This window comes from Dromaius novaehollandiae, chromosome 5, assembly GCF_036370855.1.
Source record: "Dromaius novaehollandiae isolate bDroNov1 chromosome 5, bDroNov1.hap1, whole genome shotgun sequence".
Lineage (NCBI taxonomy): Eukaryota > Metazoa > Chordata > Aves > Casuariiformes > Dromaiidae > Dromaius > Dromaius novaehollandiae.
Window position 1 is genome coordinate 7,722,078 of NC_088102.1, and position 16,578 is coordinate 7,738,655.

The window sequence follows — 16,578 nt, forward strand, 5'->3', positions numbered from 1 at the left end:
CAGCTTGTACGTGAAACAGGACTTAGTTGCTGAGATTGCTGCGTGATAACCGAGGGAGGAATAAATAACTTGAGTTTTTGGCGTTGTTGAATAAGAATTTTCCCTTCTGGCTACTCATTCAAATCTGGCCTAATGCAAGTACTGCCCAGACACTGCCTTAAGTTGCCACATGGTGGCAATTTACTGGCCATTACTCCTAATAGTTAGCACTTTCGTAATGTAAATATCTGTGTCCTTTAGTTCTAGAAATGGGCTTTCTGGAACAAGATGGTTGCGTATTTGAAAAATGCGGATCAGCTTGCACTTTGGCTGGTTGTACATACCACCCTGTGAATAAGAGGACCAAAGTATCCAGAACTGTCAATCTAACCATTTTCTAAGCATTAAGTTCACTTCATTAAAAGTAATACTTATTTTTAAATATTTGTGTGTGTGTGTGTGTGTGTGTATATGTACAGGCACACACATACGAGAACTCCTATGTTTATGTCCTTGTGGTTCATATATCAGGTTCTTGCCCCACGTAGTACGTGATACACTGTGCTGCGGATAACAACATAGGAAGTGTTGGAGCTTAGCGAGCTGTGTTGGGAAGGTCAGGGACCGTATGAACCATAGTCAGCAGATATGAGCCATAAAATGAGGAAATTTTGTCTTGTGATAACTTATTTCTTGCAGAAGAATCATTTTTAAAGACAGAAGTGCATTGTACTTTAAAAATGACTTAAATTTTCTATTTTTAGTATCTTGCTGCTGATTGTTGCCAGCCTTGCTTCTTACTCTGTATTTCTTCTGCTCAGTATGTGCACTCAGACTGGTAAGTGAAAAGGATTTATCTAAGAGCGATCTGTAGAGTATTTCTTCATCTGTATCACAAAGACATGACCCAGTACAATTATTACAATTAATAGCACATTAACAAATTGCCAAATCTAATTCACTAATATTGAAATATTTAAAATTTTTCATGGTTATTTGATGTAAAAATATGTTTTGAAACTTCTTATGAAAAGTAAACACCTAAGTGACTGGTTTCTAGTTTTATTTTTCTCAAAGTGCCTCTCTCGACTGTTCAAAATGAAAGATCTTGTATTTCCTTAGCAAGAACTATTTTAGTCATACTGGTTTATTGCAATTCCCATGGCACTTTATAGATGCGTTTCCTTGCAGCATTTTTGATATTGGATGAGAAGTGGTATTGCAGTCCTTAGCTTGAAATTACGCTGCTTTGGGAATGTTCAAAATTAGATGCTAAAATATGAAACCTAATCTGCTGCTAATGTTTTAATTCTTGCTTTAAATTGTTAGTGAAACAACTGGCTGGTTCCTTCTTCTGGTACATAAAGATCATACTGTAGCAGGAAGTCTCCATCTCTTTCAGTCACCTGGTTATTGTTTCCATCTCATCTTTTTTCCTCTCTTTTCAAAGGTGGTGGGAGAAAGCTTCCGTTTCTTTCCTTATTGGCTTTGTTTTCTGTAGCTAGCTTTGGTCTCTCAGATGATTGCTTCCTGATTCTTCTCAGATTTGCTGCTCCTGTCTTCACCCGTTGAATGATCTTCTTCATATATTCTAAAAAAAAAAAAAAAAAATCGCCAGAGGTAGGGTTACTTTTATGTATGATATTTTTGGCTGCTTGATGATCTGGAACTAGTCTTTGGTAATCTCTTTTTCCTCTTGGAACTGTGTTTATTAGATAGGAATCGTGACCTGAAATAAATAGCTAGAGAAATAGAAAAAGCAAGGAAGGGGGAGCTTGACATTTCTTTTTTTTTAATGATCTTCGTGTATCTCATCTGAGGCTTAAAAGTACAGTATCATAGAGGGACTGGGTGATATTTTGTTGTTTTCTGTTAAAATAATGATTAACTCCTTGCAAAAGAACTACTAGGGAAAGGGCAAAGGAGAGGGAAAATTATGAAGACAAGCTTTTTGAAGAAAAAATATTTTCCATGTTATGAACTTAAAGACCTAAGATATAAAAATGGTTTAACTCCTCAATTACTGTCCAAAGCTGACATTCCCTGTCAAGAAAGCATTTTTGAATAGACACATTTAAAAGCAAGGAACACTGCTGAAATGACAGAATGAATTATTTCTCCTGTCTGAAACTAGCACTTTACAGTTAAAAATTAGTAATCAGCTAATGTTGACAGAATCATACTAGCACTAGAACTATTCTAGATGTATCTGCTGGATTTAGATTTATGGCCTTCTGTAGTTTGGGTTTTTTTTTTTAATGATCTCTGTCAAGTTATATTCACTGTAACTCTTATAAACTATTAAAATAATTTCATGTTAGATAGCATTCCAGGTTTTTCCTTGGGACATTAAGTCTTAAAAAGTAAGAAATATGACCTGTTGTGCATTTACCAGGTAAAACCCGTTTAACTGTTTGTGTAAAATGCTTTCCAGAGTAGATAATTAAACATTTTTCTTCTTCCAAAACGTGCATACAGTTGTAAACGATGCTATAAGCTTAGTCCACAGTAAGGAATTGGAAAGAAATTTTAGTTGTTTAATGTTAAAGAATGAATTTAGAAAGATTTAAAGGGTGGGGAAAAAACCTTAGGAAGTGTTTGTAAATTTATTCATTCAAGTATTCAAATCGTAAAAAGTAATACTGGGAAAGAACTGGCCTGTAAAATACACTTCTGAAAAAGAAGCTTTAATAATAATTCTGTTTTAATTGGAGACCAAGGTTTATTAAGCACAGACATTTTTGTAGTGATTAATAAAAAAAAAAAAAAAAAAAAAAAAGCATTTTCAGTTTTTTAATGATATAGCTGTGGACTGACTTTGACCAAAAGGCCCAGCAAATAAATACTGCAGTGTGTCAGGAATTGTATTTGGATTAGTTCATTTTTTTTCCCTATGTTTATTCAGTACCACATGCCTTGTTTCATGGTTTGGACTGACAAAAGCTAAGTTCATTCTGTAGAGTGCAGGAACTGAGATTTTAAGGGGGAAATACTTCAAAGTTATGAGGCTTTATTTTTTTTTTTATTTTATGAGTTAGTCATGAATATTGCTAGTGCCATACTTGTTGATTTTGCTTTGGATTTAAGTAGGTAACTTCCTTTCAGCATTAAGAACATGGTAGAAATCAAGCCAATCTGGCAGAACACGTTTGTCTCTATCAATAGTGCTTAATATCTTGCTCCATATATTCTTGGAAAATATAAAAATAGAAGTGATTAGGTATGAAGGCTTCCTCAGTGTTTGTAGATTAAACTGATTAGAAAAGTAGCATTACTACAGAACATATACTCCTAAGGTTTCGTATTGCTGTTTTGGGATTTTGTGAAAATTTTTTATTGATTAGAAATTGATTGATTGACTGTTTTTATTGATAGTTCCTGGTATGCATGTGTTGTGTATTTGTTCCTGTGTGGTAAAAGCAGCACTCCTCTAAATGCATTAAAGTTTTGCTAGCTAACGTTATTCAGAATGGCCTTCTAAAATAGTCAGTCCTAATCATAATCAATTGCTTTATAAACATAATTCTAAGAAAAATACACAGTAAAATTCAGTAAGACATAGTGCTTATTTAATTATATCTGTATATAACTTACATCAGTGTAACAGCAGATGTAAGATTAGTCCACATTTATGCTGAGAGCTGACTCTGGCCCATTTAATTTTGTCGTTTCATTTATTTTGTCATGGCATATTGGTGTCAGGAGTAGAGAGGAATGTGAAACGCTGCCCTTGACAGAGTTGTATGGGAAGATGAATGAAGTTTTGTTTTATTTCTCTGGCACGTTGATCTCATTGTGCGCAGAACTTCAGTGAAGTAGAATGGCCTAAGCTTGGGCGCTTGGCAGGCGGCGGCTCCAGTCCTGTCATCTGATCTATGTGAATTGACTGTCTCCCCCCTGTCTTGTTTCATTTATTTCAGTGGGACTTCACTCAGGTGTAAAGGTCTGCCCTGAGCAGCTCAAATTGCAGGGCTGGGCCCTAAATTAAGGAGTGACAGGAGTAGAAACAGTAAAGCACTAAGTAGATGCAAAGATGGGAGAGCAAGTCTTACAATAAAATTTTGTGGTTTTGTGATTAATTTTGCCCTCCAAGGTATTTACAACTGTGCACCATTTTAGACTGAGAAAGGGAGTGAGATTTCTCAGAAAACTTTCATCTTTTTGATATCCCTTGAGCTTCTAATAATAAAGTACAGAGCACCAATGCAAGACTTTAATATGACTTCTGCCTTCCTGAGAAGGGATTGTTTTGAGTTACCAGCAATATTAGAAGTGAGCTTCAGCCAACGCTCAACAAAAGCATACAGGAAACCACAGACTCTTTTAATGTGATTACGTAAGTCAGGTGCTGTTTTGTTTTGTTTTGTTTTTAACAGATCTCAACCAAGGAAGGTGCTTACCTTCAGCTCTTCTGGAAATGAGTAGTGCTGAGTTTTTTGAAACCTGGCAAGGCTGTGATTGAAGTTTTTTTTTCTAAAAAAAAGTGTACACTTCTAGCAAAATATGGAAATAGCTTACATTTAATTGGTGAGGCTAATTCCAGAATTGTTCATCTAGAGTATTATTTGAAAAAATCTCTAGGAGAAGGCAATTTTCTGTCAAAGTTTTTCTTTTTTTTTAATACTTCCATTTTTAATATTATAATAATTTGCATTTCTGGAGGATCTTGGATAATTGAGCATGCATAGCTGTATTCTGTAGCAAGAATGCAGGTGTACATAAAAACTATCTCATAAATGGAAAATATTATAAAATACTGTTTTAATTCTCTCCTGAATTGTTTGCATTAAAAAAAAAAGGGCAAAACTAGAGATCTTAAGGGAGTTTGAAGCTTCAAATATTTTAGTTTCTTTTCTCATTAACAGCTGTTACTTCTTATGAAGATCTTGGCCTCTTTGCATTTGGATCACCTGGGAAGGTAAGCATTTTGTTTTCACCTGTGTATTTTTCTTCTTGGTCTTAGCTCCTTATCAGAAGTGTAATATGTTTCTTGCTTAGTAAAGATATACAAACAAAATATTCTGTGTAATTACAAAACTCTAATAAAATAAAAAATCCATTGCTTCCTGAAAACAATTTTCTACTGCTTTTCAGTTAGTTCATTTGGTCTGTAGAAGCTAAAACTTTAGGTAACCATAAAATACTTTGTTAAATGCAAGACTGCTTTGCTATCAGTGCATTCATTTCTTTAACTGCATTTAGAACTATATGCTGATTGTTATTTATGTCAAGTCAGCTCAGCAATCCATTTCAGATTTGTTACAGTCCCATTGTATCACTTCTGTAAACTGTTGGAACACTTAAAAGTGATTCACTGTTGGTGTTTTAGCACTTAATAGAGATCTGAGATAAGTGTTTGCCTTTCATCTAGTTTCTACAACAAGAATAAGTAAGATTACATTTAATGCATTTTGATTTAATAAAAAATTGGGTGAGCATTTAATTTAAAAGAAATCATGAACTTTTTTGGCATGAGTAATCAACATACAAGCCATGCCTTTTTAGAGCTGTGCACTGAATCTATGTTTCCTAATATTGTAGTACGAGGTGTATAGGGACTACTAGTAGTGATAGAGAATGTTATACATTTAATATTACTGCCAATACACTCTGTTTCAGTTAAATGATTTTAAAAGCAGGTTTTACCATGTAGAAGTGCAGTTTTAATGGCTTATTGTTATTTTTTTTCTTGAATTCTGCTAAACAGACTAGAGTCTGATTCTTTTCTTTTAATGTAATTGAGAATTAAATCTGAGTGATTAGGTATATATAGGACTTCCATTAGCATTAATAAGCAGATAATGAGTGTAGTCTGTGAGGATCAATATTTATTGATCAAAGTTACGATGTGATCAACCTCAAGAGCTAATAAATCTTGATATTAGCAAAGTATGAAATAAAATTATGTTTTAGAGCAGGTTTTCTGTACACATTAACCAGAAGCTATTAGATACAGAAGTCACAAAAATACAGAGCTTAAAGAGATATTACAAAGTGGCCTAGACTGCCTCTGCTGTGAAGCAGGACTGAACATACGTAAACTGTTCTTGGCAGATGTTTGTCCAATCTGTTATTTAAAAGCTTCAATGAAGGAGATTTCACAATTTCACTGTGCAGTCAACATCAGTAATTATTTATTCTTCCTAGTATACTTTTTTGTAGTATTTAAATGTGTGCTGAAAATCAATCTGGTCTTCTGTTTTCAGTGTGTATGGAGGGCAGCAATCACTGGAATATATATTTGTTTTGGAATCTGTTGTTTTGATTAAATAGTAAACCAAATTCACCAAGCTTTCCTGATGAACTCATGCTTTTTAGACCACTTACCTTTGTCTTTTGAAGCGTCCGTGATGTTTATAATCTTTCTTAAAAGTTGCCTGCAAAATTGAATACAGTATGCTGGCAGAGGACTTGCAAGTGCCAACAAATAGAGTTATTACCTATATTTTAAATGGAATATGCCTGTTACTACATCCCAAAACAAGATTTGCCATTTCTGCGGCTGATTCATGCTGCTGATTGCTATCTCAGATGATTTTGTCTATTTGTAATCTAATAACTGTAGTCATACATTTGTTTTCTACTTCTGGAATACATTGCTATTAACTGATCGTGTTTGATTTTTAGACTTCTTCCTAGCTTATCGCAGTCATTTGCAATTCTAATCTTGTCCTTGAACCCTCTTCAGTTTTGTCAGCTGCAGATTTTTTTGTTTGTTTGTTTTCGTTTAAGTAATATGCTTCTCTCATCCAAGTCATTTGCTAATAATACAGCAGACCCCTGTAGGATCTTGCTCGAAGTGACATCTTAGGCTGACAGTAAACTACCAGGAACTTCTCTTGAAGTAGAGTAGTTATTCAAGCTTATGCTGATTTCATGTAAAAAATATTTCTGTGATTTATGAAAATGGAGCTTTTCTGCTGTTGGAAGACCAGTGATTCTCCTTTTCCAAAGGCGTGAAGCAATTGTTTCCATCTATGGCAAATGACAAGATAGCTTTTTTTTCCCCCCTTTTGGGGGAAAAGAAAAAAAACAAACTTGTGACTTTGAGCTGACTTTTAATTCATTTCAATCTGTTATTGTCTTAATGGTTTAAAAGTTTTGTAGTTGACCAAGAAAAATTGGTAACTCTACTTTCAGATTTTATTTGAAAATGTATGTTTTTTTTTCTCCTCCTAACTATAGCTTTATTTTTACTAAGGTGGCTTATTGTAGCATGCATGTAGGAGGGTCCTGCTAGACAAAGAAGAACAGAGAGTAAAAAGAATAACTGGGCTATTCTAGATGATGATGAACAGAAAATAACAGTGGGAAAACATTACACACTTGTAAGGGTTTTTCAGTTGGAAGTTAACAATTCTTTGGGTTCAGACAAACACTCAGTGGCCTGTGATCATTTCTACTTCTGTATCAGTCTACTTTGGACAATCACAAAGAGTAACCAAAAAAAAATTGTCTATCTAGCGTATAAGCTTAGTGTAATGGCATTCATGATAGTTAAAAATACTCAGTTTTTTGGAGTGAGGAAATAGCTTGTACAAATCTCTGCTGTCTGATTGCGTCTTTCGAAGTGAATGATTGTTTTCATTTGTGCTTGCCTGACATCAATTAGAATGCACTTTTGTGTTTTCAATGATTTAAAACCTGTTTTTTTGCAGAACAGGCTTAATGGTGTAGCTACTCGTCTGTCATCTCAAAATGAAAAGGCAGTATTTTGAGAAAGACTTTTTCGTTTTATATTCATTTTAGATTGCATTGCATTACTTTCCATGTGTTCATTAAACAGAAGATGCCCTTCCTTTCAATACCAGTTATTGCTTCTACATCTGGTCTGTTTAAGAAGATATGTATGTGTTTTATGACTGCTATAAACATATGATTTTAGTTATCCTTACCCTTTCTAAAGAAATTAATTCTTTTATAGGTTCTTGTTGCAACTACAATAATTATCCAGAATATTGGAGGTAAGAAACTTCATTAACTCGATTTTAACTCTGAGCTGAGCACAGTCTCCACAGTCTGCAAAACTCCACAAATGCCAAAGGCAATAACTAAATGACAGTGTTCTTAAGACTTGAGTAAAAGAACAGGAACTTAAAGAAGAGGCTTATATGACTGTGCTCAGCTGAAGTGCTACAGTCATGAGGTAGATAGGGGACCTGTGTGAGGGTGGATTGTATGCCTGGTGCTGCATCAGGTGACATGGAGCACATCCATATTTTAGTTGGCATTGCTAATTGGAAGGGGCTAGGGAAGCATAATCTCCCTTGTTCTGTTTCCTTTCTGCTTTTCCATACATATACACCTATTAGATGCATTTTATCATACCATATGTTTTGTTTTATTCCCTTTGGAACTTGCATGTGCGTTTTAGTGATGTAAAACAACTGAATGTTTACTTTGCCATAAATTTTGACTTTGTTATATAAATGGTAGCTTCCCCTTTTTCTTAATTAAATGCCTTACTGTTTTCATGGAATTTTTGTTTGGTTTGTTGACTTTCATCATGCGGGCGGATGATCTATGTTGTGATATGTTAGGCTGTCCAGTTATATTGTTCTTATTTTGTTTTCCTTGGTGCACAGCAGAGTAAAATAATACTAACTCTCTTTGCATTAAAATAATCACCTAAGTATTTAAATTCCTATTCAGGTATGTTCCCATGCTTGACATGTACTGAGTAGCAGTGCCCTTAGAAATATAGGAGTGTCAAGAAGAAGACAGCATTTAACAGAACAATTTTTAGTTTCTTTGGCTACTTCCTTTAGATGCTTTGGATTCTTTCTTTTAAATGAGGGAATTGTGTGGAGAGGAAAAAAAAAAGCAAAGATACTAATGTTCACTGACAGTGAACAGCATTTTAGCTCTGCTGTTCTCTCCTTTAGAAGTTAGACTATAAAGTCCAGGCAATTCAATGATTCTTGCTGTTTGCCACTACATATGGATGTAGGACTAGCTCAAGTAACTGCTTTCCTGATAGAACTAGTATCCTGCCTGTATTAAAAGCTCCAGTAATAAAGACTGTTTAATTTAAACGGCTATAAAAACCTGAGTATTAATTTCAGGCAGGAGTGAACATACTAATTTCAAGGTTAAGGATTATTTATTCATACAGGTTTTAGAGGATGTTCTGTAGCAATGAACAAATTTTTTAATTTCCTTTCCTGTTTGAGTGAACCTCTAAATAAACAGTGCTAGACAAGGAAGGGATACACAGTACAGGTTCTGGAGACTCTGGGATCCTGTACAAGATTCTGTGGTCGAAAGAAATATGACTCTCATTTCTTCCTCATAGCAGTTCATAACCTTCCCCGTGTGTCATTTTGAATAAAATTCATCTCAGTAATTCTAGGGGCCCAAACTATTGCGTGCTGGATATTATCAAACTACTTATTCCGTCTTATGCAGTGGACTTCTCTGCCAGCAACCTGAGCCTGGTTTGCCAACCAGTGGTTTTCCATTTAGGTAGTTAATTCAAGAAGTAATTTTTGCAAGTTAAAACTTTCCTTTCAAATATTTTTAGGTGCCCTCATTTTGATGGAAGCTTTAAAATCTTTCAGTTTTGGTTCTTCTGATTCCAATGTCAATATCTTTCATGTAAGAGAACAGTAGTGTTTCATATACCTTGTACATTCATTTATTTATAAAGATCACTCCGTTTCAGACACACTGAAAAGAGAAATAAGACTTTTCTTCTCTAAACCAGTTGGTGCTACTAAACCAAAACAAGCCCTACTCTGTCAGGAGGGGTGATCTGTGAAAACATGGGTTGCAAGTGCAGCCTTCTTGGCACCTTCCTCCACACAGAAGATGTATTGTGTTATCATTGCAAGGAACTGTCACAGCTTCTGTTTAGTATTTAGATTTCTGTTTGGGAACAGAGCTCCCAGCTGTGTTATTTCTCTCCTTAACAACTGCTTCTTGCTCTTTGGCAGAGTCCTGTGATGCTGCAGTCCAAGTTAGCAGAGCAGCATTGTGTCAGGAGTCATCCGTGAGGATGACTTTACTGCAATCTAACAGGCTTTTAAAATAGGAGGGATCAAGAGCCCTCTCTTCACCTCTCATCCAGCCTTGACTCTTGAAGAAATGTATGGAACAGAGGAAATTTTCTTGTCTTTCTGACTCCTTCTACAGATTTTAAATGGGAGAGGTGAAATTTTGTCCTGAATGGGAGCCATGCTGGAATTAAGTGTAAAACTGGTTTTGCCCTTTCTCTTTAGCACACTTAGATGTTCCCCTCTTTTTGTTTTTATATCCATTTGAAGGAACCGGCAGTGCTGTGCCTGTTGGGCAGACTTCCAGACCTTTTCAACATCTTTAATTTCAGAGTAAAGCTAAAAATAAAATTGTTTTCTGTTACCTCCTCCGTCATCAGACCTGGTACATTGCATCATATGGTGTCTTATTTCAAAAGCGATTGGAGATTATGGGATAATGAATGATGGTTTGTGATTAAAATAAGCAACTTTACTAGAGTTGTGGTCACTATTAGCATCTAGTCAAGGCTTTTTTGAATTCTAGTTTGAATCATTTCTAAAAATAATTAAAGTACGGAAGTGATTTACATTCACTTGTGGTGGAGAGAGCTTATTATAAATATTTTTAATATGATAAAAATGAAAGCATAACTATAATCTGTCATCTTTCTTTTTAAAAAGAAAAAAATTAAAGTGCAAATTTGAGTTTGACATCCTAATTAACCACACTGACTGATTTGTGTAGATAGGGGAGTTGATATTACTAAGAAAAGGATACCCAGAGGAAAAAAAAAGTTGATTTCTGTACAGCTACAGGAAAGGGCTAGTTGGTGAAATTTGGAATGAATCTTAAAATACCTTTGTTCTTTATAAATGAGACTTAAGAGAGTTATTTAAGAAAATCGAATCCTGAGTACATTGCTTGGAATTTTAACCTATATCTCTAACATGATTGCTCAACTTTCCTGCAGATTTTTGATTTTCTGTTGGAAGACTGTGTTATGTTTAACCAAGTAACACCAATTAAGTACCAAAATCCACTTAAATACCATGGGTTAACTGAGTTTACATCAAGATAATATATTTGGATATTGCAAAATTAATGCAAATTAAGGTAATCTAAAAATACTGTGATTTAAAGACTCTAAGCCAAGAATTTGTATAAATTCTGTAGAGTGATTAAATATTGAAAATAAAGCTATTAAAATATATACCTAGCTTTCCTTATGTCAGTATGTATTTGTTCTTGCAATATAGATGTTTGTTAAAGGGACATCAAGAGGCTGAATGGGATGGCCAAAATTAAATGTTCTATTTGTCAGTATTTAGGCCCGATCCAGCAGCCCTTTAGTCTAAACAACTAGTAACTAGTTATTTAGTAATTAGTTATGTGAACTGCCTTTCTCTGATAAGAGTTGGTTAGTGTGACTATGGGGTTGCAAATTGGACCTTAAAAGGGAAGCTCCCCAGCTGGAGGGTACCAGACCACAGTTTTGTTCATCGGCTCCTTCCTTTCACCCCAGGCCCATAAGTGGGATAACCTTGCAAGTGTCCGTTTCTGGCCTGCCATGCAGATGATGATCTTGAAGGATTTTTGATCTTTTCACATGCCTCCTAAAATTGGAGAGGGCCCTTGGTGAAGTTGTACGTCTGGAAGCATAGAAGGAGCAGGGGAGGCTGCTATGCAAACCAGAGTTACGTGGCTCTACTCGCTCTTTTATGTAATCCTTCCCAGGAGCAACTAGAATTGGACCAAGTCCTTGCTATTGTTTTAGTGGCGTTGTGCTTCTAGGAAGTGATGGATGAGGCACCGTGGGTCAAGCCGTGGCTCTGCGTCTTGTAGCCCGTCCCGCTCCCGCAGTCAGGGAAGTTCTGTGAGGGTTGCGGATACTTTCCGAAGGAGGGGAAAGAAGCCGAGAATTTCTCCTCCTGGAATTGTCCTCTCTGCTCATCTGACTGAAAATGGGGACGATCTGCACCAGTGTGTCTGAGAGTCTGTAGGAATCTCAAAACATATGTAATGAAGTTGGAGAAAGAATTATTTTAGCAAGGCTTGTGGAAAATGGAGACAAACACAATAAAGTATTGCACAAGAGCAGCTCACAATCTATTGCCAACACTAACAAATCTTCGGCTTTGAGGTCTAGCAGGAAGTATGCAGAGAGTTTTACAGCATGCTTCTGCAGGCTGGAGACTGGTATTAGCTGAAGGTCAGTGCTGTAGGGAGATAGGACTGGCCGCAGAGGGCCTGGTAGTTATGATGCACAGAAACATAAATAAAACTGCTGAGAACATGAATTTAATTATTTAAAATTTATTAGCGGTGGGATTAAGTGCAAAGGTAGAACATGCAGTACAGCTGTATAACATAGGTGGTCTCTGCAAGGAGTTCTTGCAACAATCTTTCTCTTTAGCAGTGTTTCTTCCGATAGGCTGAGATACACCCAGGAATTCCCTTTTTCAAGATCCCTGTGAGCAACTTGCCTGTTTGGCTTGTGTCCAAATGACCAGTGCAGTCTGCAGCTTCACTAAGCTTGCCAGATATCTATCAGAGTAATATCGTTGTTTTACAAAGAATTGTAAACTTTCTGAAGCAAATACAGTTTAGTTATGTATAATTTCTGTAACTTGCTCCCAGATTTTGTTTCAATATTCTGGAATTAACATGTGCTCAGAAGGATACAAAACTTTCTTCATGCAATTGGGAGGGAGGGAGGGAGGGAGGGGTTGTTCTGTATCCCTGCAGCACTGTTTTATCCTCAAGCTATCCAGTCTCTGAATGCTGTAGAGAGTGAATAGATGTTGTTGAATGAGTTGTGAAAGGAGATTCAGTTCTCTTCAGCTGCATTTTATTGTGGATTTTTTTCTTCTTCTATTCTGGAAGTTCACATTTGGCACATTTTCCAAAGTAAATGAAGAAGTGTGACCATTGGAAATGCTATATATTATGTATATGCACATATATGCACACACACATAAACACACACACACACACACACACATATATACATATATAAAAATCATCAATACATTTACATATATTTCTCTCTCTGTCGTGGGGGGGAGCGGGGGGGAGCGGAGCGGAGCGGAGCGGGCGCAGCCGTGCGCTCGCATCGCCCCCTGGTGGCCGCGCCGAGCGCTCCCGGCCCTGCTGGGACGGGCGGCTGCTTAACGTGCCGGTTCCTTTTGTTTAATGAGCTTCGTAACGACATCTGTAATCTCCAAACTTGTGTACGTGGATATATGTATGCTCTCTGTGTGTCCCCGCTCACAGATGCAGTGTATGTACAAACAGGCTTGTTATATAGAGATTTTTTTTTCTTATACCTTAGCAAATACATTTTCTCTTATCTCGTTAATTAGGCATTTTTGCTTTGCAAATTATTTTTTAAATTTTCTTCAGACGTCCCTAATTAATTCTGAATATTGAATACTTCAAAAAGTATTTGCGAAGCTTGTCTCAAATTTGAACGTAGCATGTATCTTGAGAGAATGGAGGGGGGAATACCTGTCTTTAATCACAATGCAGTACTCTACAAACTTTGGAATGAATGAATGGATGGTGCAAATCATGGAAGAATAAAAACAGTATATGCTGATAACTGTATGCTTAATCCCTTAAGAAATTACTGAGCTTCCACTAAGTACTGGAAGTCTAATCCTGTTTTCAAGCAAACTTAAATGTTTGTTTTCATAATGCAGTTTGCTTTCGACCTGAAAGCCTAATTATCCTTACTGCTTTAAAGTGAGGATTTCCAGTGCAGAGCTGCCTTAATTAAGGGCAGGTTTGTCAGCTCCCATGCTAATTTAACAACTGATGACTGATGATGTTTTTTTGTATTTCAGTGAACGGTTTTTGGAAAGGTTTGATACTGTAAAGAATACTAAGTCTGCTTTAAAAAACAAAAAAACAAAAAAAACCCCTCTACAGATATTCTTCAGAGTTGAATATATTAAAAGCTGTGTGGATAACATTTCAATAATACTGGCATAACTTGTGCAAAAATTATACTAATGAAGCTTTACCAAAATAAATCTGCTGCCTGTGCGTCTCCTGTGGAATAAGAATCGTTTTGGAGGTTTTTATTCTTTTTTTAGCTTGACATAGATAAGTTCCAGAATAATTCCCCTAAAAGCTAAACTTGGAGGGGGAAGAGAGGGAGAAGAAATTCATCAGTATGAGTGTCCATTAAGTGAAAAATAGGCAAGAAGCTGACAACCTATTTATTGTCATAATTTCGCCATGTGAACAAGCATTACATCTCCTCTCATACGCTCCAGTCTGCATGTGTAAAAGAAAGACCTCAAATCTTGTCAATTTTTAAGCTTCTGGTAAGAGGAAATGTAACACCAATATACCAAGTGATTGAGGGAGTCCTTAAAATTGCGTGTGGTGGATTCATTACAAAATGAAAACAAACGAGCGTGGCTCTTAAGGACATACGATGTGAGGGCCAAAATAGTTGATGGTTTTCAGTGGCATTCATGCATCATTCCTGATGTTTTTGCAGTTTTGAATTACTTACTAGGAGCTAGATGAGATACTGAAATGCTTCCTGTCTTTCTATTCCAGTCTAATTTCTTGGCAGAAAAAACAAGCTTGCCAAAAATCCAATATTCCTCTCCCTAGTTTCACTTTCATTTTTGAAATCCTTCCCTGCTTTCATTTTTCACTTTGTCACATTCCTTGGATCAGGACAGAATCAAGTTTAAGCTACCTCCAGAGACATAAGCCCAAACAGCTTTGTCACTTAAGTTGCTATGAAAGATCCAGTTCAGTTCAGCTGGAGTGTGCAGCAATCAGTAGTGTTTATTCTAGTACTGTTTCTATCTCCTAGCATCTAATCTTTTCACTGTTTTGGGATAAATAGGGATCTTATTGACTGGATTCTTTTATTGAGGGTAACAGAATTGTAAATATTTTCATTTTTCTCAATTATCCATAGATATTTGTGAGGAATTTTTCTTTCTTAGCCGGTATACCCCACAGCCACATGCCAAACCTGCTCTGTCTGCTTGTCCCACCTCCCAAGTCAGCATCCCTCTTTTTCAAGCAGAAGTTGCAGAGCCAATATAGTTAGATTCATAAGGTCTGTTTTTCCCACCTGCCCCCACTTTCTCCTGCATAAACTTGGAGGGCAGCTTGGTTCCGCTTTTGCACAGTGCTTGATAGTGCAAGCCATCTTTGTACTGATCTGATGTGATCAGCTAAAGTGGTAGATCAGGAAAAAGTAACCAGAAGAACTGGATTCAGTCCCTTCGATGAAATGATTTAAAGCGATTTATGACCAGCCATTTTCTAAGGAAAGAATAAATTATATATGTTTAATTCATGTATAAGCATGTGTTCTCTTGCATGTGGACTTGTGGACTTTAGCAACTGTTCTTTTTTGGGTAGGATATTAAGGAAAATCTACACTTCTTGCTCTCGTAACCAAGAAACTAGTCACGTATTTGATTTGAGACTGGGCCATCTCAAAAGATAGAATATTTTGGGGACTATTTTAAAAACATAACCCTGGCTTCACTTTTCCCTAGCAACTGATAGTTTTTCAGATATGGTCCCATATGATCAGTGTCAAATAATATTATAGCACAATAGGGACATTCTGAGTAATATATGTATATTTATAATGAGTCATAGCTGGTAGTGTCATAACAGGTTAAAATGTAATAATGAAAGTGTAATACCAGTACTCTATTTTATCATTTACAAAACATTTTTTTTCTCCTGTCAAACAGCCAATATCAACTTTTCAGAACATGGTAAAATGGTCTGTATTTTCAGAATGTAATTCCTTGCTGCTTTCAAGACAGTGGTGAGCCTGTTGAATAATTAAGTAATAACATTGTTTTGATTTCTGCTGAATGCTGTTTTATGGCATTTCTGAGACTAGGGCTATTAAGTTCAGAGCTGCTTAGTTCTTCGTCAAGCAGTTCTTACTGAAACTTATTTTAAAATAACATTAAATATGTAAAGTCAGGACTTAGAAATTAGGAAATTCCCCCATTAAAGTTGCTCATGTAGTTGTAGCTCAGCACTTGTTGCATATTGCTAAAGCTTCAAATTATGTCTTTCATTTGTTCTGCAGGAAACCTCGTCTCGTTCTGTGCTAAAGATAGGTGACTTATTGCAGAAGGCAGCATGAAGAAAGCATTTTTTTTTTGTGTCTAAGCGATGGGACTGGGGTGCAAGAGCAGTAAGCTCTACTGTCTTACCTCCTGTGTCTTGCTAGATGATGCTTCTCTGCTTTCTCGTAGTAGATGCATGTAAGGGGAGCGAACTCTGCCTGTAAAAGAAGTGTTACTTTTGACATTAGTCAATTTTTTGGAATGCTTGATATCTAAAGCTAAATGACCAGCCATGAATGTAACTTTCCTACATGATAAAAGGTGCTTTAAAAGTTAGCCATTAAAATGTTAAAATTATTTTCCAGATGATAGAGGAAGTTAATATTTCACAAGTGAATAAATGAAAGCACAAGATACACTTTTTGTTATGTTCACTTGTGTCACGGTTTAGCCTTGTGATTCTATAAGCTCTTCCTTCCGTTATAGACTAAGACCTCTAAGGATAGGTGACAGTTTTTACAGTATAACTTGACATGCCTTTGGTCATGCC

General features: G+C 36.1%; 1 protein-coding gene across 4 annotated transcripts in view; it reads left to right on the top strand.

Annotated features, from left to right (window-relative positions):
- Positions 1-16,578, top strand: part of SLC38A6 (solute carrier family 38 member 6) — a 48,082-nt gene that overhangs the window by 699 nt on the left and 30,805 nt on the right. For all 4 annotated transcript variants that reach the window (XM_064511927.1, XM_064511924.1, XM_064511926.1 and 1 more), the window contains exons 3-5: positions 744-817; positions 4,845-4,897; positions 7,904-7,943. In XM_064511927.1, the coding sequence (XP_064367997.1) occupies positions 744-817; positions 4,845-4,897; positions 7,904-7,943 (167 nt within the window). The remainder of the gene's footprint in view (positions 1-743; positions 818-4,844; positions 4,898-7,903; positions 7,944-16,578) is intronic.